At 43.5% G+C, this 24,499-nt stretch overlaps 2 protein-coding genes across 3 annotated transcripts in view; both read left to right on the top strand.

Annotated features, from left to right (window-relative positions):
- GPATCH1 (G-patch domain containing 1) overlaps positions 1-17,227 on the top strand; it is a 94,307-nt gene extending 77,080 nt beyond the window's left edge. The window contains exon 21 of the mRNA XM_060254113.1: positions 17,218-17,227. The gene's annotated coding sequence lies outside the window, so the exon portion shown is untranslated. The remainder of the gene's footprint in view (positions 1-17,217) is intronic.
- Positions 1,818-24,110, top strand: LRP3 (LDL receptor related protein 3). Of its 2 annotated transcripts, XM_060254117.1 has the most exons (7): positions 1,818-2,151; positions 8,528-8,575; positions 9,731-9,866; positions 14,048-14,256; positions 17,448-18,534; positions 19,644-19,776; positions 23,056-24,110. In XM_060254117.1, exons 1-7 carry the CDS (start codon positions 2,085-2,087, stop codon positions 23,875-23,877), a joined length of 2,502 nt encoding a protein of 833 aa, XP_060110100.1. In that variant the 5' UTR covers positions 1,818-2,084; the 3' UTR covers positions 23,878-24,110. The 2 variants fall into 2 exon arrangements, with proteins under 2 accessions (XP_060110100.1, XP_060110101.1); XM_060254118.1 differs by lacking the exon at positions 8,528-8,575 and having other exon boundaries at positions 1,867-2,151.
- The last annotated feature ends 389 nt before the right edge of the window (positions 24,111-24,499 follow it).

Genomic DNA, 24,499 nt, shown 5'->3' with positions numbered 1-24,499 from the left:
AATTAATTCCTGGGTCTTAACCTTCACTTCCTTTGAGACTTCCCCCTCAGAGGTGATCAGCTCACTATGGTGTCCTCAAGATGTAATTTGTGATTCCACCTTTGTTTTTTAAAGCTAATTTTATGGTTTCTTCTAGCCAATAAGACTATTTTAGGTCTAGGATATAATTTTTGGTTGTTTTATATCTGCTTTTATGACTTGTTTTAATGCTGACCAGTTTTGTAATGGTTTGATTTTTTTTAACTCTTTGAGCTGAGTCGAGGGGGCCTTTGAAGAGGCAGCACATATATAATAATATATACAAATAATACATCCAAGTGAGATGGGCCAATCTGTTGGTGTTCTGAGGCAATCCAGATATTTTTAAAACAAAATTTACCTCATACTAGTGAAGTCTAGCAACAACAGTTCAGGTGAACAAAATTTGAGTCCAGTGGCACCTTTAAGACCAACAACGTTTTATTCAAACTATAAGCTTTCACGTGAATGCACACTTCTTAAGATACACTGAAATGGAAGTTACCAGTCCATACATATAGGTAGAGCAGGGCTGTCAAAGTCATTTATTATGGGGGCCGAATCTGACATGAATGGGACCTTGTCGGGTCATGTGCGTCAAAAAATGTAATGGCAGATAGCAGAGATATAAACTTTATAAAGGGCACAGACAAACACAATGAAATGGTTTTTGGTTTTGTTTTTTTTAAAAACAACATTAGGACATAAGCACTTGTTGGTCTTAGAAGGTGCTTTCCTTGTATCTCTCCCATGGGATCCAAGGAATTTGGCTCTTTCCTTCTTTACCCAGGGGACTAGGAGGGGGAGGAGCCTCAGCCAACAGAAGGAAGAGGGGCATGGCTTAGTAGCTCTGCTGTGAGATTGAGAGAGCCTGGCAAAGCAAGCTCTGCCTCCCCCCCTTCCTCCCCAAGGGAGGAGCCTCAGCCAATGAAGAAAATAAGAGGCTTTGCTCTATAGCTGCTGTGCGATTGAGTAAGCCTGGTAAAGCAAGCTGTGAAGCAAAAGAAAGCAAGAGCGGGAGAAGGAAGCCAGGTGACAGCTGATCCCCCCCCCCCGTGCATGTTTGACCCCCTGAGGTAGAGGGTGAGCAGCAAATTGACATACAACGTAATGAAGCTGTTTAACAGATTCAAGGACCAAACAAGAATAATAAACTTAGTTTATAATTGGTAACCATAGTGAAAAAAAACATAGTGAAGGAAATAAATATCTCAGAATTGGAGGCTGATGGGTAGATGTACTCTTCTTAATTGTGGAATGCTGATATTACTTAAGGGAGAGCCTGCCAATGAAGACATAAATATTATTATCACAATTTTTTTTCAATAGGCAAAACCATACCAAACAACAGAGAGACAGCAATATTTCCATACAGGGGACAGACAGCAAGATCTCTCCGGAAGCATAAAAGCCAATACAAGATCAATTGGAAATATAGCGCGGTAGTTGTAAAGCAGATCTGTACCAACAGTCACAATTTCAAACCATCTTACTCTGTTTTTAACTGTGAAGAGCAGGCATTCCCAGAAATACATAACTACTCGGTGCTTATATACATCAGGCAAGCCAAAAGAAAACAAGATCATGACAAAATTTCACCCCACCCTTTCCTTTCCCTTCAGAGGTGCTCCCTAACCTGAGCCCTCCTGGCAGGGCGGAGCAGCAGCAGGCCCAGCCGGCTCGAGCGCCCTCCCGCTTCTTCCCGCCCGCCCCTTCCCCGGCCGGCCCTGCCCTCCGCCGGCCCCTCAGAGCCGTGGCGTCATGCAGGGCTGGGCCTCAGCGGCAAAGCAACGGCGGCGGCGTCTCGGTCGTGTCCCGTCTCCACTAGCAGAAGCAGCAGCAGCCGTGGCGGCGGGACGAGGCCGGCGGCCATGGGGAGGCGACGAGGTGCTCCGCCGCCGCCGCCGCCCCGCAGCCTGGACAAGGGCCGGCGGCTCCTCCTCCTCCTCCCCGGATTCGGCGGCGCCGTGAGGGGGGAGAAGCGGCCGTAGCCGCCGCAACGCATCTTCTTCTTCCTCCTCCTCCTCCTCCTCGTCTTCCCCTGGCGAAGGGCAAAGGGACCCGCCATGGACGCGGCGTCCGCAGAGCTTCGGCCACCGGGCACGTTGGGACCGCTGGCTGCCATCTGCCTGGGTGAGTCAGGGCCACCCCCGGGCAAGGGGGAGAACGAACGAAGCCTCTTCTCTCTCCCACACAGTCCCGGTAGCAGGGCTTGGAGGGGGGTAGGCGATGAAGGATGGCTTCTTCCCCTTTGGCACAAGCAAGCCCATGATGACTACATGTGGTGGGTGGTGAAGCCCCGCTGGCTGTGCATCAATGGGGCTTACTCCTAAGTAAGCAAGCTGAAGGCAGAGAGATGGGAAAGATAGAATCAGTGAGCGAAAGAGGGAGCTTGCAAATGCATGCTCTCCCAAGGGACTGGCTGTTACTGGCTGCCCAGTTAGGGACTGGGAGAAAGAAACATCTTCCGCCCCAAAGAACCCCCAGCTCATGCCCTGCAAAAAAATATTAAATGATTGGTGCAACAAGGAAAGGAATCTTGGTGGTTGCATTCAGATGTTATCATATGTTGTGATCCTGTTGTGTAATCTACCTACCGATTGACTGAAAAGTTTTTAAAATATATATATCGTACTTGTAATCTGCCCTGGATCTCAGTGAGAAAAGCAGACTACAAATGATAATACTGTATGGAGTGTTCAGCATGCAAACTGAGCATAGAGAAGTGGGTGACATAACACCTGAGGGAAATGCATTTGGATTTAAATTGAACCCTTTGATGAGTGTTGTACATAAGCCCAGAGGAAGAGCTGTAAGGCAGGTGGGAGTGGGACTGGCGCACAAACTGGGAATGAGAAAGGGAGTTGACTCAGGCAGGTTCCCTGGAGAGATGGTATAAAAGTCCTCTAAATAAATAAATTGACAGGTGCACATAACACCCGGCTAAGAGAAATGTGTTTGGTGCCTGAATGAAGTCTTTTGATGTGCTGTACATATGCACATAGGGCAGAGTGCACGCACAAAGTGTGCAGGGGCAGGCATTCAGTATACATTGGCCATACTGAATATTTTTGCTTTTTTCTCTGCCACATGATAGGATACTGCAGAATGAAGTGACATCAGCCCTGTTTGCTCAACGGAAAGCGTAGATTTCTGCACTCAGATTATGCTCAGCATGGAAATGGCTCAGTAGGACAGTGGCTGTCATTGCATTAGTGATTTAGTGATCCTTGCTTTTGCTTGTGACTGCTGAGGCTCTTTTTTTTTAATCTTGTTGCAGCTGGAGATAGCAGATCTTGCAAAGTTAGTAGCTTATAGCCTGGTGGGTGGTTGCTGCTCACTTCTGTCTTGCAAGCAAGTTTGTGTGCTTTGTCCTGACAGCCTTCTCAATGTGGCGCCCATAACACTGTATAAAATCCATTGAGGAAAAAAAGGGTTTTATAATAGAACATTGTCCCCAAGCCCATTTAAACGTAATAGAAATGCACACTGATAGTATTTATTTCTCAGACGGAAGCATTTTGGAATGGAAATGGTTTGCTGGTTCACAGGAAAGCCTCTTGATAATGCTGTCATGAGGTAATAAAGCAAATGTGTTTTTGGCAGCTTAAAAATGTGGTTTCTGTCACTTGTCACCTGTGAAATTGGATGGAGGCATCTAAAAAGAAGGTCCCCAGACTTCATGGCTATGAGAGTGTTTGCAAAGACTGCCTTTCATGTTTCCCTAAAATCTTAGTGTGTCTGTTAAACTTGTGCAACTGGACATTGATTATCATAGTGTATATGTAGTTGTTAAGCAGAATGCATTTTTTTTCTTTCTTGGTGGCTGGCAACAAAGACATTGTGTTGATAAAAATAGTGCTGAAATCTTAGGTAGTTTATACCCAGTTTTTGCAAGTTGGACCTTTTTCCTAGTCATTACTTTTGTTTGGGATCTTCTGTTCTAGAAAAAGATGGGATGTGTGATATTTAACCAGTGTTTTAGTCTCATTGATGGTTCAGTAGACCAGGATGGGGGGGAAATCCTGTTTTTGCTTTGGGTGTTTTACCTCCCCACTTTCCCTCTTGCCTACAGCAATCTCCATTTTACGTTCCCAGCAAGTTTTTAGTTATGAAATGAAGATGCAGTGTATATATTATCAGCTTCTGATTGTTTTATTGTATGCCTCTTGGTGATGTTCTTGTTTTTGAGACAAGGAATCCCTCCAATATACTAGGAAGTTCTTAATGTTCTTATCTAACTATCTCTCCCTTTGCCATGAAGATAGACATACTAGATTGGAAGAGATGCTGAAAAGACAATTGGTGTTTGCTAATAATTTTTATCTCCTTTTTGCTTTGATGAAGTAGTTTATTGTAGAAGACTCTTCTGTTGGTGGAAGGAGTTTTTTCTCTAGTGGAAATTTCCTCCCTTGATAGAAAGGTATCTTTGGATCCAGTTCATGGCGAGCAAGAAGAAACCTAATACATTAGTTTCTAAAATAACAGTAGCATTTGCAGGAGACTGGAGAATTTGGGTCCCGCATTATAAATGGGCAAGTATCTAGCCTTCATTGGTATTTTAGAGGTCAAAAAACAAGATGTGTACAGTGTCTCTGCTCTAGTGCCCTCCTACAGTGTACCACTTTCCCACCATCTAAAGCAGAGATGCTTCGAATATAGGTTTCAAGATTAAGGGACATCTTATGGAATAGTCAGTAGATGGGGGAATTTTTACATCAATGCCACCTTTGCAAATGGTCCTTTAGCTGCATTCATACATAACAGCAAAGCATGGTTGACTCTGTCCTCGAGGAACAGCTCTCTTTTTATTCCAAATGACAGTCAGGATTTCTGTACACTGTACTAATAGTGTAGGCATAACACTCTTGGAGGACTTCCCCTGGAATCTCACCCAAGTGGGCTGTCTGAATTCAGACGCCACCTACTGCTTGGGGGATCCTTCCATCTTTTATGTTTTCAAGTAGTATGGTGTTTGCTGTGACTGGCTTCAAACCCGTTCTCTCTAGTCTTCTCACTTTGAAAAAAGTAAAAAAAGAGTTTTATTTAACTTTATTTCCCCCTTTCCCTCTCTATAAATAATCTTGTTTTAAATATGGTTTTGTCACAAAATTTACTGAGTAAAAATTTCCAGACGTGTAGTATATGCCTACAGAGAATGAACCAACCAACCCATTTGATCTCTCTCATTTTTTCCAAAAAATTTAGAACTCAGTTCAGAAAGCTTAGTTCAGTTATCATGTTGTGGGAATGTGCTGTAGGCCAAGGCACTATCTCTAACCAACCCTAATCGTCTCTCACTTTTTGATTTCCTCTTGTTTTTCCTGGTTCGTTCTGTATCAAAATTGAGTAAACAAGAGTTGTTACTAAGAATTTGCTCCAAAGCATGTTTTGGAACTGTGGTTTTAAGTAGGTTTACAGACCATATCTTCAGTGAAAACTGTGGAGCTGGGTTCAGCGGTGCCCTTCGATTCACAGAAGAAATCCTTCCATTAGTGGAAGAGCACCTTTGGATCCACTCCCATAATTTGGAGGCCAACTAAAATGGGAGGAGGAGGAGGGAATCCACATGTGAGAGGGGAGAAATAGAAGGCAGAATGTGTGTTGGGGGAGAGGATGTGAGCCAACAAAATGTTCTTGATCCTCCAAACCATGCTTGGATCAGAATGTAGTGTCTGAACAGGATCTGTACCATTTACAGATACATTCCTTACACCATCTTAGACCCTGCCCCTTTTCTTCTTCAGCCTTAGTGGGTCTTGCCTCTTCCTTCTTGTTTAACACTTGAACCATTTTGTCAGGCCTCGGATTCAGCAGGAGCTCACAGAAGCGCAGCTCCTGAACCTTTCTGAGGGTTCCACCTCCTCCTCCCCACCTTGTCCATTGAATAATAGCTGTAGCTGCATATCAATCCCTAGATGAGCTCCACCACCTATTTTTCTACAAAACGACCCCTGCATGTTGTTGAAAGTGAGTAATCAAACCTAGTGAGCCCTGACCTGGATGGCCCAGGCTAGCCCAGTCTTGTCAGAAACTGGAAGTTAAGCAGCGTCAGCCCTGGTTAGCACTTGGAGGGGAGACCACCAAGGAAGGCCAGGGTTGTAGCACAAGGGCAGGCAGTGACAAACCACCTCTGAATGTCTCTTGCCATGAAATCTGTACAGGGTTGCTATAAGACAGCGGGGCTTTGACAGCACTTTCCACCACCAGGGAGTCATTCTGACTTGATTAGCCTAGGAAATCTGTGATATTGGGAGAGAAGGCTTGATCAAGGATGGCAGACTTGATTATTTTTGGAGAATTTCTGAGTAAAGTGGGTATCTCATGTAGTGTGGCTCACCGGGATAGAGGTTTATTAGTCTGCACCACGGCTGTGATTAAAGGGGGAAAAACCTCAGCATAGGCTGTGAATCTAATGAAATAATTGCTCAGCATCAGCATATGCATTAACTGCCTAATAAAATAATATGCTAATGGATAATACTAATTAATAAACATGTAGAGCTCACTCTAATGCCACTGCTGTATCCCCTTTCCATCTCTTGACTGCTTAGAAAATGCAAAAGGCAATTTTAGTACTTCACAACCTCAACTCTTCCAACTCCTCCTGCCCTGTCTGTTGAAATGTCGCCAGTTCTTAAATCTTGTCTTCTTTTATAGGGGCTGAAATACTGTGAGGTTGCACTATGCAGTGGTCCTTTAAATTACTGTATTTGCTCAGATGCAAAACTAGGGTTTTTTACAAGGTGTATCATAAAAAGAAAGTGTCTTAAATTTGCATACAAGTTACATTTATGTCCAATAATAAACTTTTTGTGGGTAACATTTTTTAGAACGGGTTGTCTTACATTCAAAGTTGTCTTCCTTTTATATAAATATGATCCTGTGGAGGAATTAAAAAATCCTTTTGTTGCGTTGTCCCAGTGGTCAGATCTGTCAGCAACTGGCATAGCAAATTATTTTTGTTAACATAATAAAATACTATGTTGGTTATAATACAGCATTATGTATTAATATAACATAATATGCTTACAGTGAGATTGTAGTAGGCATTGTTTTGTGGATGTAGTCATTATTCTTGTTGGACGTTTCAAATGTGAAAAATGTTGAATTTTTGCATGCTGTGTAAGGGCAAATGCTACAAATAGTGTTGACTCTAGTAAAATACAGACCTGCATTCTACCATGCTTGATTTTGTCATGCATATACCAGTATGGCTTTAAAAATTTATTTTACGTTCATCTTTGGTTTGTGGACTACACTTGTTGAAGAGATAGTGGGGCCCACACGAGAAAGAAAGAATTGCAGTGACCTTTTGTGCCTCAGTAGTGTTTAATGTTAATGCAGTATTTTAATTATTAGTGTTCAGAACACATCATATAAGCTTACAACAACCCTATAATGTAGGTGGTTATTACTCTCCCTGTCAGATTGGGGAATGGAGTGGGAAGGTGGCTAAGGCTGAGGAAATAGTGGCTTGGCTAAGACTAGGGCTTTATTGCAGAAAAAGCCCAGCAAGAGCTCATTTGCATATTAGGCCACACCCCCTGGCAGTAGGACTTTTTGTAGAAAAAGCCCAGCAGGAACTTACTCGCATACTAGACCACACTTTCTGACATCACCACGCTGTCACACAGGGCTTTTTTTGCAGAAAAAGTCCAGCAGGAACTCATCTGCATATTAGGTCACACCCTCTGATGCCAGGCCAGCTGGAACTGCATTCCTGTGCATTCCTGTTTTAAAAAAAAGCCCTGGTTAAGACTACTTTGAGTTTATTGCTAAAAAGATGTTCTCGAACCATGGACTTTCCCCAACCAGTTCTTTCCCTATTAGCAAAGTAGCCTATGCAAGTGCGTAGCTGGGTTAGTTTGTTGAAACAAAAATAAATTGTAGACTTAGTTCGTTGGAAAAAAAAATAGGCTAAAAATGTTATTCCTCTGTAAATGTTTGGTAGATTAGAGCTCACTCAAACCATCAGCCTCAACTTTTGGCCGTTTAAATGGGCAAATGCTACCTTTCCAGTGTGATCATAAGCTGAGTTACATTCTTCTAAACCCAGAGAAGGCAATGTGTTTAGAAGGGTGTACCTGTGCTTAAGAACACACTGTTTGTTATTGTTCTCTGTCCTATATCTAGGAAGCAGTATTAAAAATTAATTAGTTGTTTTGTCTCATCAGTAGCATATATACAGATACATTCTTTTCTAAAGGCCATGTGAGGAGTATAATGCCAATTCTTGTTGGAAGAATATGGTTATTTTTTACATTTCTATTACACATTTGTGCCATTATAGAACTGAAGACACTATACCCAGAGTTCCCATGAAGACTCCGATTGAGGTATCAACCAAAGCCAAACTCACTGATCTTCAGCAGAGTTGTTGTATCCTGTGCCTTTGCATCCTAAAATGTTGCTGATAATTTGAAAAATATTTCTAATTTTTGCTGTTGTCTCTGTAATTTCTAACAAATCCCCCTTTCTTTCTTTTTTTTGTGTATTTCGAAAACAGTGAATCTCTTCTTTTCTGGGAAAATTGAAAGTGCTGTACCTTCATTAGGTAGGATATACCTAGTTTCTATTTATTATATTTCTTCCTTGGAACTCAAGGCGGCTTACCTTAAGGTTACCTGGGTTGCCTCTCACTAGACCTTGGCCAGATTTGGACTTGCTTCACTTCAGCAAGTTTGCGATATCACTTGCTAGTGATAACTAATAAATCTCCTTCAGTGTAGAGAAGGTGGCATCTCTGGAATTTTAAACCTGTGTAATGACTTTGGTATTGCAGATCCATTGGGCAGCTGTGTTGGTCTGAAGCAGCAGAACAAAGTTTGAATTAAGTGAATTCCTTTTTTCAGTGGAGTGCGGCTTCAGAATGGCAGTGCTGTTGCTTTTCACATCACTTTAAAAAAGAGAAACTCCTCTAAATTAATTAGTTGTTCTGAAAAAAAACCCCCAATTAATATGCAGTAAGCGATGCCAGAGCCAAGCACTGACTCTGGAAACTCTTTTCATTACAGCAATCTAATTTTAGGCTCTACATCTATTTATTGATGGTAAGTATATAATCGCAGAGGAAGCAGGAAAGGCACTGTCCACTTGAGTGTAGCAACTGCATCAGCATGCAGAAAGGAGAAATTCCCTAATTTAGCAAATCCTTTTATTAGAGGTGTTGGGGCTTGAACCTGGAGCCTTGTGCATGCAAAGCATGTTTTGCAGTACTGAGCTACAGCAACCCATCCCTAAATTCAGAAGCAACAGTATAGCAGCAGATCTCAAAAGTTCTGCATCTGAAAGTAATTTTAGAATATCATTGATAAAAAAAGTCTGAAGGCCCTCATTTAGGAACAAGGAAAACCAACCTCTTTGCAGAAGAACTAGGCTAGAAATCAACATTATTTCATGGTTGGCTATGAATTTCTTCCGGTTGCTAGGAGGCATTTCTAGTGGGTTTATGAGTGGGCTTCCAGCACTTTTTTCTCTTGGCAGGTTTGTGAAAAATTATTATATTTGCTTGACTGGCTCCTTTGGGGTGATTGATCCCTTTCTAGAAGATGTCGAACTGCATCAAGGACAGATACTTTATAAAAAATAAAAAAGGCATGAAAGAATAATAAAAAGCTAACACTGAAAATTTTTTAAAGACTGATGAAAGCTATGATGGCAATAAATGCATTAAAGTTTTAGCACTGAGCATTTTTGTTGCTGTCATTAGCTTGCAGTGGAAAACCTGAACAGCACACTGAACGACGTGGAGTCATCTACAGCCCTTCCTGGCCATTAAACTATCCGCCAGATGTCAACTGCAGCTGGTACATCCAAGGCGATCGGGGTGATGTGATTACTATTAGGTAAGATCAGTGACTGGTTTATTTTTTTCAAAGTCCTCTGCACCAATGTTCCCTCTAAGCTGCAAAGTCTTGTGAGCAAAAATTCTACTTTGTGAGCTATTGGTATTAAAGTTGTGAGCCACTGGCATTAAAGTTGTGAGCTACTGCATAAATTATTGTACTCTGGGGCCATTTTTCCTGAGCTAAGACAAAAACATGTGAGCTGGAGGCTAAAAATCTGTGAGCTAGCTCACGCTAACTCGGCTTAGAGGGAACAGTTCTCTGTAGTGGAGATTCAGGCCCAGTTATGGACCTGTTGGTTTATAGCCTGTCTTTCTCTTTAAATAATACCAAAGGCAGATAACAGTAAAACCAAGGAATAACAGTCTACTTAAAAACAGGTAAAACGACATTAAAAAGCTGATTGGTATTAAAAACATCGTTATATATATGTGTGAGGGAACTTTATATTTCTCTTCATTAGTGAAGTTAAATTTTTTAAGGTCTGCGCTAAGAGCTAACCAATTGAGTTTGGTTCTTCCTCCACCTCCTCTCACCAGAGAGCCAGTTTGGTATAGTGGTTGTGGACTCTACTCTGGAGAATTTGGTTTGATTCCCCACTCCTCCCATGCAGCTGACTGGGTGATCTTGGGTCAGTTCTTGAAAGAGCTCTCTCAGCCCCACCTACCTGTTTGTTGTGGGGAGAGAAAGGGAAGGAGATTGTAAGCTGCTCAGAGACTCCGAAGAGAAGAGCAGGGTATAAATCCAATCTCTTTTTCTTCTATGGTCTTTAGAGGTGCCTATTTTTGTGGTGAGCTGCTGTTAAAGTTGAATAGTTTACACTTTACCTCTTCAAACCAGGATTCTAAACCTGAATTAGACTACAGATTGGAATTTGGGTTTTCTGGGAAAGATCAAACCATAGTTTGATGGTTCAGGGAGAATTGTTTGGTTCAGACATAACAAAACTATGTGTGAGAACCACCTTGGGATTTCCATCGCTTTCCTACCTTCCCCACAGCAGAAAGGAATTCCATAAAAGTTTTAAAAGATGGCTGTTCTTTTTTGGGTACAAAAAACCCCCTACCCAAGACTGGACTGTTAAGTGAGGGATGAGGGGAGCAGTGATGGTCTTCTTTTTAAAACTGAATGAGACAGGAGTTTATTTAAAATAATGCAACTGAGGTAAATATAAACAATGAACAAAGAGAAGTGGGATTGCAGTTTTTAACCTTTCCAAGCAAGTTTCTTTCTGTTATACTCTTGTTAAATGTTATAATTCATCCAAAATACTCAGTTCAAGTAACTATGTTCCAGGACAGTTCCAGGACACAGTACTCAGCACACTGTCTCATTGTGGTAATCCTTTTCACCAGACTGTCTCCTCTAGCTGCCAGCTTGCAGTGCTCAACTGACAAAATGCAGCTGTAAAAATCTTAACTAACTCCCAGTCCTCTAGGCTGCTGGAGCCTCACTTGCATTGGCTCCCCCGTTGCTTTGTCTGTTTCTTTCTGTCATACCATGCCCTAATTAAACTAATTGTGGTTATTGTGATCATCCAAATCTGGGATGCTCCACTGACTGGTTTGTTAAGAGTATATTGAAGTATACTCAATTATAGTATAGTATACTCAGTTGAAGTATACCAGTATATTGAAGTATTATTGAAGCCACAGTTTGAATCATAGTCAGTCTTGGTTATAGTTTTGTATGACATATCACTGCTAACTTCCTGATGTTGTCCTGCCTTATTTCCTGGAACTGCTCTCCTAAGCAAGGAGGCCTTAACCAAAACATTTCCTTGCTATAACTTTTAATGCAGAGATGGCAGAATGATCCAAATCAGATAATTAAAACCACCTGATTGGATTTTTATGAAAAAGCTCATTGTTTGCGTACCTGGCTGTTAATTGATTGGAACAGAAGAATGCTTTTTAGGTAATCCCATGGGATGGTTGACAACCCCTCCCCAATCATCGTACCGTATCTTTGGAAAAATCCTCTCAGTTAAAAAAAAATTGTTACGCAGCTGTCATTCACTTCATTGATATCTTTGGACAAACTATCTGGAGGATTCTGTCCCATACTACTTTAACAGAGAGACAGACAGACAGACAGACACTGGTGCTGTGTTTACACCAGTTCTTTTGGACTTCTGTAAAAGTTTCAAGTACCTCAGGCTTGCAAATCAGGTTCTTTGTGCCTGGCGTAAGGTTACACACCATGCCTGTAGCTGAGCTGGGAATACAACCAAGGTTTTCTAACTTCCCACTCCCTTGTTCTAAACAGTTAGTCAGAACATTTTTAATGAGCCAATTAAATTTTCAGCTGTATTCACAGCCTGCCCTTACTTAGACTAGCAGACAACAGTGACTTCTCTTGTTTAATTGGGAGATACAGTTGCTTTACTGATAGCATCAATAATTCCCTCCCCCACATAGGGGAGCCAAGTTAGACATCCAGCTTCTGCCAATTCCCAAACATGTCATTTAGAGCTGCTAACTTAAAAAAAAACAACACACCTTGTTTGCTTGTTGAAGATACGGATTTTCTGCCCTCCTGCCCCAATGGCACCAAGAGTGGCTTACCAAATTAAAACAATATAACAACCTCCCCAAAGTAGTAAAACAATCAGATAATGGCAGAAACACCACAACACACCCATAAAAAGCCAAACCCTCAACAAAGCAGATAAAAATAATAAATCAGGCATAAGATTAAAGATTAAATAACTATACAAACCTCAGCCTGACTGCTGAAAAAGATCAAATAACTATACAGACCCCCCTCCTGGCTGCTGAAAAAAGAGAGTCACAGCCAAAACCAGCTGAATCAAAATTAAATTATCCAGAGACAGTATCAAAGCCGAGCAGTGAATTGTTAGTTTCATTAAAAGCCCACTGGAAAAACATTATTTTTACTGATTTTGAGAAGTCCACAATGGAGAACCTTGATTGATTTAATTAACCAAAGTGTATATCTGATGAATTTGCAAGGCTAATTTTAATTGACTGGGCTGCAGGCAAATTTTAGGGCCATTTGACTGAGTGAAAAGACTGGCTTTTCCTATTCCTGAAAGCCAGTTTGGTGTAGTGGTTCAGTGCATGGACTCTTATCTGGGAGAACCGGGTTTGATTCCCCACTCCTCCACATAGAATCAGGGACCTCTAGGATCATCTAGTCCAACCTCCTGCACAATGCAGGAAACTCACAAACACCTCCCCCTAAATTCACAGGATCTTCATTGCTGTCAGATGGCCTTCTAGTTTCTGTTTAAAAATCTCCAAGGAAGGAGAGCCCACCACCTCCCGAGAAAGCCTGTTCCACTGAGGAATCGCTCTAACAGTCAGGAAGTCCTTCCTAATGTTGAGCCGGAAACTCTTTTGATTTAATTTCAACCCGTTGGTTCTGGTCCTACCTTCCGGGGCCACAGAAAACAATTCCACACCATCCTCTATATGACAGCCCTTCAAGTACTTGAAGATGGTGATCATATCACCTCTCAGCCGCCTCCTCTCCAGGCTAAACATGCCCAGCTCCTTCAACCTTTCCTCATAGGACTTGGTCTCCACACCTCTCACCATCTTCATCGCCCTCCTCTGGACCTGTTCCAGCTTGTCTATAGCCTTCTTAAAATGTGGTGCCCAAAACTGAACACAATACTCCAGATGAGGTCTTACCAGAGCAGAGTAAAGCGACCTTGGGTCAGCCACAAGTTCTCTCAAAGCTGTTCTGCTCATGGGTAATTTCGTGAGAGCTCTCTCAGCCCCACCTACCTCACAGGGTGTCTTTTGTGAGGTGGGAAATGGAAAGGAGATTGCAAGCCGCTCTGAGACTCCTTCGGGTAGCGAAGGGTGGGTTATAAATCCAATCTCCTTCTCTCATTCTTATTAACAATGAATGACGGCTTCTGTGTGATTTATGTTAGAACTCTAAGAAGCTTTACCCCCCAAAAAATCATTTGCCCCATTCACAGTTTCTACATCTATTACTTTGCGGTGGTCTGCACATTATAGAAGTTCCATCAAAGTCTGCCCTCTGAGGACAAGTAACTTACATCCTGCATTTATAAATGTTAGTTTATAAGGTGCCTCTGGACTTCAGTTCAATAAAGTCAATCAAACAAGAGTGACTCTCTTTTGTATTTCTAATCAGTACAAGTGCATCTCCCTTCATTTGTGCTGCTTTTCTTCTCTTGGCAGTTTTAAGAACTTTGATTTGGAGGACTCCCCAAAGTGTTCAGTAGATTGGCTAATGATTGGACCATCTTCCAAGCGGGAGGAATACAGAGTGTGTGGCTCCTTCATCCCTCCTTCTTTCATCTCTGCCAGGGATCATGTCTGGATAGTTTTCCACACAGATCCCTCAAGTTCAGGTCAAGCTCAGGGATTCCGCTTGTCTTACATACGAGGTAAGAGCTTGGCTTGTTCTTATTAGTTTGCTGAATTATCAGCTCTGGCTACCAAGCATCTTTCATTCACCTCATTTGTTATGTTTATATGTTGGGTTGGGTGCAAAGTTCCCTCTAAGCTGTGGAGTCTTGTGAGCAAAAATTCTATTTTGTGAGCTACTGGCATTAAAGTTGTAAGCTACTGCATAAATTAGTTTGCTCTAGGGCCATTATTCCTGAGCTGAGACAAAAATGTGTGAGCTGGAGGCTAAAAAATTGTGAGCTAGCTTACACTAACTCAGCTTAGAGGGAACACTGGTTGGGTGGTATTAACCTCACGTTATCCTCACAACAGTTCTGTGTGATAGGTTAGGCCGAGAGACTGGCTTGTTTCAGGACACAGTCTGAAGGTATGTGATGTCATCTCCTAGCTGAAGCTAAGCTGATCTGGGTGTGGTCAGTGTGTGAATGGGAGAGTTCTTAGGAACCCCCTGTGTGCTTCAGACAGACAGGCAGGTTATACACAAAGCTAGCAAACAGGCTTCATGGCAGAGCTGGAATTCAAACCTGCCTCTTCTGGTCCAAGTGGAACACACTCTTTACTGCACCATTTACATGAATTGACTTCAAACTAGACCATTTACATGAATTGACTTCAAACCAGACCTTACTTTGGGCAGGAGCTCACAGGAACAGAGCTCCAGAGCCTCTAAATTTTACTGTGCACTTTCTTTCTTACCCCTCCCCACTCCGTACTTGCTTCTGGGCTCGATTGTTCAACCCCCCCATGAGAATTTTGCTGAACTCTTATGATTTGACAAACTTTCTAATATTTCCCCCCACAAAAAATAGGAAAATAACCAAAACACATAAAGCAGACAGATGGAAATGAGTTGTGCTAATGAGCTCCGGCACCTCTTTTTCTACAAAATGACCGTTGCGCCAAATGATATGTGATGGTATCGAGCTCATGTATGCGAACATGGTTTCAGGAAGGCTGGTTTTCCTTGGGCCAGATGGTGAGGCTGAATTCTCTCCATGCCTTTCCCCCCGCAATCTGTCCCTGTAGGTAGCCAGGCCCCAGTAACATAAACGAACTCAGCAAGAAGAAAGTGTCTAGTTGAAGGACTAAGGGTGCAGGTAATGCCACAGGTGTGATGTGTGTACAGCATCTGCTTTTCTTGAGCCCCCCACTGGCCCTTTCAGTCTCAGCCACTTCTCCCTCCCCTATGCACCTTTACACATGGCTAGGACAGACCTGCATGTAAAGGTGCATGGCTTAAAGAAGTGACAGCTTGAGTAAGACAGTCAGTGCAATGTGGGGGTGTTTCAGCTGAATACTTGGAGTGTGGCAGCTGGGTGCCCCCTCGCCTCCCAGTCCATGAGGATACTCTCTGCTTCATTGTAATCCTGACTGGTTCACCAGAAGTAGAAGCTGTCAGTTTGCATGCTGGCCCAAAGTATGCGAGTTTCTCTAACCGTGTTAAACTTGGTGGCTGCTGTTTGTGGTGAATGCATTGGACAGCCAGTTGCTCTAAGAAGGGTGAAGCTGCAGGCTGAAGGAAAATGCAGCCACCATGAGCTTTGCCAATCATGTGGTCTGGCTTGGAATTTCTGTCCAGACTGATGAACATCAGCCTGGACAGAAATTTCAGGCCAGTCTGTGTGACTGGTACTGGCTGTTGGCAAGTATACTCTGTCCAACAAGAAATAAATGCCAGGGAAATGGTGTTGTGTGCTTGCAAAAGGCTCTAACCCTTCCCTCTCTTTTCTTTGTCACCTGCCCTTCCCATTGAAAATTATGGAGACTTGGAACACTCCATGGGTGCTCTTTGTGGGTGCCAACAGCTCTAAATGGAAGTCTGGTTAGGTGACCTAAGCCTCTTGTGATTTCTAATGCTAAGAGTCATGATTCTGATTGGATGCCAGGAAACCTGAGCTCTAGCGGAAGCTCTTAGAAAGGATTATATCACTGAGATGTCCTGTCTTTAGCAAAGGATTTGATTTCGCTTGGTTCTGGATTGCTTCCTTGTAGACAGATCTCTTGGTTTATTTAAAAAAAAAAGCCATAATTTTGTCAAGATAATTTGGGGGCAGAAGGAAGGGGAGGAAGGTGGGGGAAGGGTTTTGCTTTTACAGAGAATCTCAAAACAGCTAGCTGCTTAAAGTTGGATGTTTGCTTTGAGTTCCCAGATGTCAAAAGTTCACCTCACACATCCCCACATGAAAATTGCTTGAAACACCCCCCCCTTTATTATGACTTATTCCTCTCATTCTCTTTTTTAGGATCATACATTTTGTCCGCTTAAAGGACCTTTTTTACCTTTTTATTTTCCCACAATCCCTTTCAGTTATTTTTCAGTTATTTTTGCGTATGAATCTGTTTGTGGTGGTGAGATCAGGATGATATTGCCCTGTTCTAATCCAGCCCATGGATCCAGATATGAGAATAACATTTAGGTCTTCTTTCAAGGTACTGAAAATTTTGTATTGAAGATACAGGCAGAGTGCCTGCCAGTGTTCTCTCTGAGCTGAGTTGGCATGAGCTAACTCACAGGTTTTTAGCCTCCAGCTCACACATTTTTGTCTTAGCTCAGGAAGGATGACTCCAGAGCACAATAATTTATGCAATAGCTCACAACTTTAATGCCAGTAGTTCACAACTTTAATACCAGTAGCTCACAAAGTAGAATTTTTGCTTACAAGATTCTGCAGCTTAGAGGGAACACTGGTGCCTGTGCTGTTTGCAGTCCTAGCTACATTAGGGCAGGAGGCCAGATTTCAGAGCCCTGAGAGAGGCCTGAATCTGGGCCAAACGTCCGAGCTTTTCATGCAGCAAACAATGTGGCAGAGCATTTTTCTAGCAGGTGCACACTTGATTCTCAACCAGATAGCCCTCTGTAGCCTCATAATTGACTTCTCCCATCATCTCCCAGAATAGTGGGAGATAGGTTGTTTACAAAATTCTGTTTGGAACAAAGGTGGTCAAAACTGCAGGTGATCATGGGGGAGAGTTTACCTGGAGCAAGCTGGGACTGTTGGCAGAAGAATCTTTTATTTGGCAAGAGAGAATTTCTGAGCGCTGCAGGCATACTGTTCCGAAGTTTTGAAAAACCAGCATTTCCAAATAGGACTTGGCTTTCTGCTGGGTTTAGTGTTGAGTAATAAGAGCTTCCCAAAGTTTGTAACCACGCCTCTCATTCCCTTCGCAGGAAAAACTGGCCTGGCTAATTGCCAGTCGGATGAATTCCATTGTGTAAACGGCAAATGCATCCCCAGTTCTTGGAAGTGCAATTCGATGGATGAATGTGGTGATAATTCAGATGAGAAAAACTGCACCATTCCCCCAACTGAACCCCAATCCAGCATCTGTCCGTTAGGAACATTCCAGTGTAGCATCGGCCATTCCACCAAGTGCTTGTTAAACGAGCTAAAATGTAATACCATCAAAGACTGCAGCGATGGTTCCGACGAAGAAAACTGCCCCGATCTTTCCTGCGGCAAAAGGCTCGGCAACTTTTACGGGTCCTTCGCTTCCCCAGATTTGTTCCGGTCGGATCACAGCCGGTCAGACCTCCGCTGCACCTGGTATGTGGACACCCAAGACAACCGCCATGTCCTCCTTCAGCTCGATCTGCAACTGGGGTACAACGACTACGTGAAGGTGTACGATGGGCTAGGGGAGAGGGGTGACAAACTGATGCAGACCCTCTCGTATCACAACAACAGGCGCTCCGTAAGCTTGGAGTCTTCCAAGGGGCAACTGACCATAGCATACCACGCCCGCTCAAAGAGCACCGGCCATGGTTTCAACGCAACCTATCAGGTGAAAGGTTACTGCCTGCCTTGGGAGCATCCCTGTGGGAACGATGAGGAGTGCTATACTGACAAACAGCGCTGTGACGGCTGGTGGCATTGCCCCAACGGCAAAGACGAAGAGAACTGCCCCGCCTGTCAGAAGAACGAATACCCATGCGAGGGAAACAGCGGGCTGTGCTATTCGTTACTCGATCGGTGCAACAACCAAAAGAACTGTCCTGATGGTTCGGATGAGAAGAACTGCTTCACTTGCCAGCCGGGCAACTTTCATTGCGGCACCAACTTGTGCATTTTCGAGACGTGGCGCTGCGACGGCCAAGAGGATTGCCAAGACGGGAGTGACGAACACAACTGCCTGGTGATTGTGCCCAGGAAGGTCATCACGGCAGCTCTCATAGGGAGCCTGGTCTGTGGGTTGCTCTTAGTGATCGCTTTGGGATGTGCCTTCAAGCTATACTCCTTACGAACCAGAGAATACAGGTGAAGATCAAGGGGGCGTTGTTCACTTATTAGATAATACTTCCAGAGCAGTGGCTGTACTAGTCTGGTGTAGCAAAATAAAACAGGCATCCAGGGGCTCCATAAAGACTTAACAGAAATTTATTCCAGCATAAATTTTCATAGGGCAGAAGTTACTTCATTGGATGCAGCGAAAGCTGATGCTGGAATGCTACGTTCGATGCAGTGAAAGCTTATGCTGGAGAGTCAGTTTGGTGTAGTGGTTAAATGCATGGATTCCGATCTGGGAGAACTGAGTGTGATTCCCCACTTCTCCACATGCAGCCACCTGGGTGACCTTGGGTTGGTCACAGTTCTCAAAAGAGCTCTCTCAGCCTCATCTATCTCACAGGGTGTCTGTTATGAGGAAGGGAAGGGAGATTTTAAGCCACTCTGAGACTCTTAAGTGAAGGGCAGTTTGTAAATCCAATTCTCCGTCTCTCCCTCCCCCCTCCTTCTTTGTTTTCATTTTGTTAGTCTTTAAGTTACATCCAAGTTTCTGTTCTGTTTAACTTTTCAATAGGGATTTTTGGGCGAGGGTAACATGGGGATCCAAGTGGGTTTGCTCGGTACCTGAGAATGTCTGTTTCTTCAGAGTCATCTGTAAGAAATGACCCTCCCCACAATTAGCTTTTTGTATTTTCTTCTTGTCTTTACTCTGTTGTTTTTCAAGTATAGTGTAAGCAGGCCTGAGTTTTCAAACTGTCACACTGAGCATTCTAGCGAATAAACAGATGACTTGATTTCCTCTCAAGGGATGGGCTAAACTGGTCGTTTTTAGCTCTATAGCACTTATCTTGTAGTAAAGGGGAAGGTGCCAGAAGGAGAGAGGGTCCCAAGTAAAGTTGAAGCAGCAGATGCTCATTTTGATTGTGTAATGACAATGAACCTGCTTTCTTCTGCCATATAAATCAGTCAGAATGCCAAAAATGTTATGATTACTTTTGTAATAAGACATTCGCAATGCAGTTTTGTGTCAGCAAATGCAAAACTAGAGACAGAAACCAGTATTCATTGCGTCAATCTTATATTATTTCTCAACCCCCCCCCACCCTTGCTTTCCACTCTCACATCTTCTATTGTTCTTCAAGGGCATTTGAAACCCAGATGACCCGTCTGGAGGCGGAGTTCGTGAGACGTGAAGCTCCACCTTCCTATGGACAATTGATTGCACAGGGGCTCATTCCGCCAGTGGAAGACTTCCCCGTTTACAATGCATCACAAGTAAAAAATACCCTCTATAATCACTATGTATACATCACAACATAAGTAGAATTTGAATTGGAAAATGCTCCCCCCCCCTGCTGGGGAAGCTGGTAGGAGTACTCACAAGTTTTCCGTCCTTGAGGAGGCAGACTCAACCCTTGGTCATGGTCCCAGTCCAAATTGGAACCCCCACTCACCTGATGATTAAGTCTGAAAAATGCTGGGAGCTGTGCAAACCTGCATCTCTGATTAGACCCTTGGGAACTGAAACATAAATTATGGTGCTGCGATCAGATTTACTCTGGTTGATGATTTATCTATTTATTAATAAAACATTTATATCCTGCCTTTCCTCATGGTTAAGACAGATTACAATAAGAGTTAAAACCAAAGATAAAATAGGTATGTAAAGTGCCGTCATGTTGCAGCCAACAACTCCTTAGGATTTTCAAGGCAAGAGACGTTCAGAGGTGGTATGCCATCGCCTGCCTCTGGACTTCTTTGGTGGTCTCCCATCCAAATAATTAACCAGAACTGACCCTGCTTAGCTTCTGAGATTGGGCTAGCCTGGACCATCCAGGTCAGGGCAAAGATAAAATAAAGGTAAAAGTAGTCCCCTGTGCAAGCACCAAGCTGTTACCAGCCCATGGGGTGACATGACATCACAGCGTTTTCTTGGCAGACTTTTTGTTACATGGTGGTTTGCTGTTGCCTTCCCCAGTCATCTATACTTTACCCCCCAGCAAACTGGGTATTCATTTTACCTACCTCAAAAGAATGGAAGGCGGAGTCAACCTTGAGCTGGCTACCTGAACCCAGCTTCCGCTGGGGTGGAACTCAGGTCATGAGCAGAGCTTGGACTGCAGTACTGCAGCTTTACCACTCTGGGCCATGGGGCTGCTTCCGAAAAATAAAATAGCAAACCCCAAATCTCTCCCTCTCGTTAAAAAATATCCCGGTTATTGAAAAACCCTCAAAAGTTCTGGCAAACAGGCAGCCCTTGCAGTGCCTTCTGAAGATCTTCAAGGAGTAGGGCACCTTACCTCATGAAGGACCCATTCCACTGACCTGGAGCCATGATGGAAAAAGCCCAGGCTCTGGTTGACACCAGATGGGTCACCCTCAAGGGTGGGAGAGTCAACAGATGGCTGCCTAATGACTGTACTTGGCATACAGGGACAAATGGAAGGAGATAGTCCTTCATTTTGTTCCACTTACTACAGGCTAGCTCCATGTATTTTAAGTTGTGCTTTTCCAAAGTATATATTTTGTGCTTTTAAGAGTATATATTTCGAAAATGATGACCTTTGTGCTGGAGAAAAACAGTTTTTAATTTTTAGAAGAAAGCTCTGGGTGGAAGCGGATGGTTCAGTGGACAGGCGCCATGGAAACCATTTTATATAAAAGTGAGGGATGTGTCATTCTCACCTCCCACTCTTTGTTGAAAGGAAGCGGGTTGGTCCTTCGTATTGGTAAAGAGCGAAGCTTGTTTGATTGCGTGTTACGCCACTATCAATTGTACAGGCTGCTAGAGTTTTCACATACTCCAGCATTCATTCTTCAAAACCATGCAATGGGGCGGGAATAAATCAGCTTTGAAAATAGTAGCTCAAGGTTTTTTTGTTGCATTTATTTCTGAAAGCGTCAGTCAGGACACATGGCCATCAACTGGTAAAATTCTCATTGTAGGAAAGAAAAAAGGTGGCCGTGGTGCTCCAAGGCATAGGAAAAACCCAAAGATTTCACAAAGTGCCTTGCACTGCTGCCCCCACCGCTACCCCCACCTCAGCCTTCACCCGGGTTTCTGAAGAATGAAGTTGGGAAAGACAGTGACAGCAGAAAGTGAATTAATATAGTCAGATATCACACAGGCAACTAAAATACTGTTACAAATACACTTTTCATGAATGATTGTTTTTTGACTTACATTTGCTTTTTTGCCCCCAGCACAGCTAAATATAACCAGCTCTGCAGCATGATCCTATTACACTGATGCGTTGTTTGTAATTATGCAAGCATTGAGGAGATGTGCCCGATGTTTTTGCTTAGTTGGTGGGGGGGTGGGGGGGTTGGTCTTTAGCTTTTGTCATTGCAAGAAGCATGAAACTGAGGGCTTGCAATGCTGTAATCATGATAATCCTTGAATGTATGAGACTATGAGGTGATGAGACCATGATGGTAAAGAGTATTTTAATGTAGGCTGAGCTGTCTCATTGCTTTGATTTCCAAGTGTGGCTTCTTTCACATCTTCATTTTTTTAGGAAGATGGGTCTTTCTGGATATTGGGATGGATTTTACTGTTTGTTTAGGTTTTCGTTTTTCTTCTCCATAAAACATCACGGACATGAAATCCCTGCTTGTAAGAGAATGAACGAAAAGTACAAAATGTAGTAGTTAAGGAAATAAGAGAAACCATGTTGGATCAGGCCAATGGCCCATCCAGTCCAGCAATGTGCCACACAATGGCCAAAAAACCCAGGTGCCATGAGGAGGTCCATCAGTGGGGCCAGGACACTAGAAGCCCTCCCACTGTTTCTCCCCCCTCCCAAGCACCCAGAATACAGAGCATCACTTGTCCCAGACAGAAAGTTCCATCTATATCTTGTGGCTAATAGCCACTGATGGACCTCTGTGCCATATGTTTAGCCAATCTCCTCTTGAAGCTGTCTAAGCTTGTAGCCGCCATTGCCTTCTGTGGCAGTGAATTCCATGTGTTAATCATCCTTTGGATGAAGATATACTTCTTTTTATCCATTCTCACCCGACTGCTAAGCAATTTCATTTAGTGCCTACCAGTTCTTGTATTGTGAAAAAGGAAGAAAAGTACTTCTTTCTCTACCTTCTCTATCCCATGCATAATCTTGTAAACCACTATCATGTCACCCATCAGTCGACGTTTCTCCAAGCTAAAGAGCCCCAGGCGTTTTAACCTTTAAATAACGTACAGATAGTAGGACAGTAATTCCAGTGGAGTAGCTATGTTGGTCCATTGTAACAAAATACACAGTAGTCCAATAGCACCTTAAAGACTGATAAAATGTGTTTCAATATAAGCTTTCTGGGGCTGGAGCTCCTTTCCTTAGACGTGTGTCAGATTATATACCAATTACTGTAAAGAAGATACTGATAGTTTATATAAAATATAGCGCAACAACCCCGCTGAGACACTGCAAATAAGCTTTGAAGACTTTGTTTGCAAGGTGCCATACAGGAAAATGCATTGGCCAGGATGCCTTACAAATACCTTTCAGAGGAAGCTAAGGTTTGGGGAAAAATCCACTATATTTATCTTTACAGGTCTCTGTTCTGCAGAACATCCGAACAGCGATGAGGAGACAGATGAGGCGCCACTCGTCAAGGCGTAACTCCTCCCGCCGGCGCCTGGGCAGGCTTTGGAACAGATTCTTCCACAGGCCACGAGCGAGAGGTCAGATCCCGCTTTTAAACCCCACCCACACCTCGCAGACAGTGCTGGGCGATGGAATCATCCACCACACCAATGGAAGGACCGCACAGAGCCTGCCACCCTCTCCCGAAGGAGCTAACAATGAAATGGAGACCTGCAGCCCGGATCAGGAACTCCAGGAATCCGAAAGCAACGCTTTGCGGTCAGGGATGGAAGCTGCCGAGCTGCCGCCCTCAGATGCGTTGACAGACGTTTGCGCGGCTGCCTTGGTAGACTCGGAGAACGGGCAGGGCGACAAGCCTGTGGGCGCTGACACCGCCTCTAGCAGTGAGGCTAGACAAACCAGCAAAGTTGATTCAGGAAAAACATTTAGAGACCCCTTGTCGGAAAGGGTTACAGAAATGCACCCGCACGGGGGGTTAGTAACCAGAAGGACAGTTGCAGAGAACCGAAGTTCAAACAGGAGTAATCTGCTGAGCGAGGAGCCGTGTAGGCTGCCCTTTAAAAAGTGGGAGTCCATGTACTCTGATGGCCCGATGAATGTTCCCGTGCAGGCGGAGGGCCAGCACTGCTGCTGTCCACATGCATATCACGAAGAACCACTGGGCATTCACCCGGCCTGTTGCCATTCCATGGAAGTGCCAATACTAGAATCCCCTCCCCCCCTCTCAGAGATCAGCCCCAGCGACGATGAATCTTTACTGGTTTGCTAACAGGACTGTGTCGGAATCTGACAGGCTTTTGTGACCATTTTCAGTTATATTGTGATGCACACCATTCATAACCCAACAGAAACCGAATCCGCCTCCTTTGCTGCCTCTTATAGGTCATTAATCCCCATGGGAGCTAAAAACGGACAGCAAGATTTAAATAAAATCAGTACCTGGAGCCAATGAGAGTGTATTTCACATTATCACATTAAAAAGAGTTTAGTTTTAAAACATGATTTATCTAAAGACTCAGTTACTGTTTCCGAAAGGGCTTACAATCTGAAACGTCTTATGGTCTTATAATGTTCCTTTGTTACTGTCCTGAGAAGATCTCTAGCTATGGGGCCATTGTCATAAAAAGATAGTTCCCGTGGCACATGAAAGAGCAACTGTTTTATTGTGGCATAAACTTTTTGCAAATTTCATTCTGCTTTGTGAGGTGCATGAAGTGTTACCCTCAGTTGGCAGATACATTTGCATATGGGTGCAGAAAAAGCAGGTAGAGGAGCTAATTCCCTGAGAGCCAGTTTGGTGTAGTGGTTAAGTGTGTGGACTCTTATCTGGGAGAACCTGGTTTGAGAACCACTCCTCCACTTGCAGCTGCTGGAATGGCCTTGGGTCAGCC

Source organism: Heteronotia binoei, chromosome 14 (assembly GCF_032191835.1).
Source record: "Heteronotia binoei isolate CCM8104 ecotype False Entrance Well chromosome 14, APGP_CSIRO_Hbin_v1, whole genome shotgun sequence".
NCBI lineage: Eukaryota > Metazoa > Chordata > Lepidosauria > Squamata > Gekkonidae > Heteronotia > Heteronotia binoei.
Note: the sequence above shows the minus strand (reverse complement) of the source record. Positions and strands in the feature narration are given on the sequence as shown.

What these genes read in the sequence shown, in the direction of transcription:
- LRP3 (XM_060254117.1), top strand. Translation starts at nt 2,085, where the DNA reads ATGGACGCGGCGTCCGCAGAGCTTCGGCCACCGGGCACGTTGGGACCG. An exon ending in AAGTGCTGTACCTTCATTAG is followed by an intron (nt 8,576 to 9,730) that starts GTAGGATATACC and finishes TGCTGTCATTAG; the next exon opens with CTTGCAGTGGAAAACCTGAA. An exon ending in CCGCTTGTCTTACATACGAG is followed by an intron (nt 14,257 to 17,447) that starts GTAAGAGCTTGG and finishes TTCCCTTCGCAG; the next exon opens with GAAAAACTGGCCTGGCTAAT.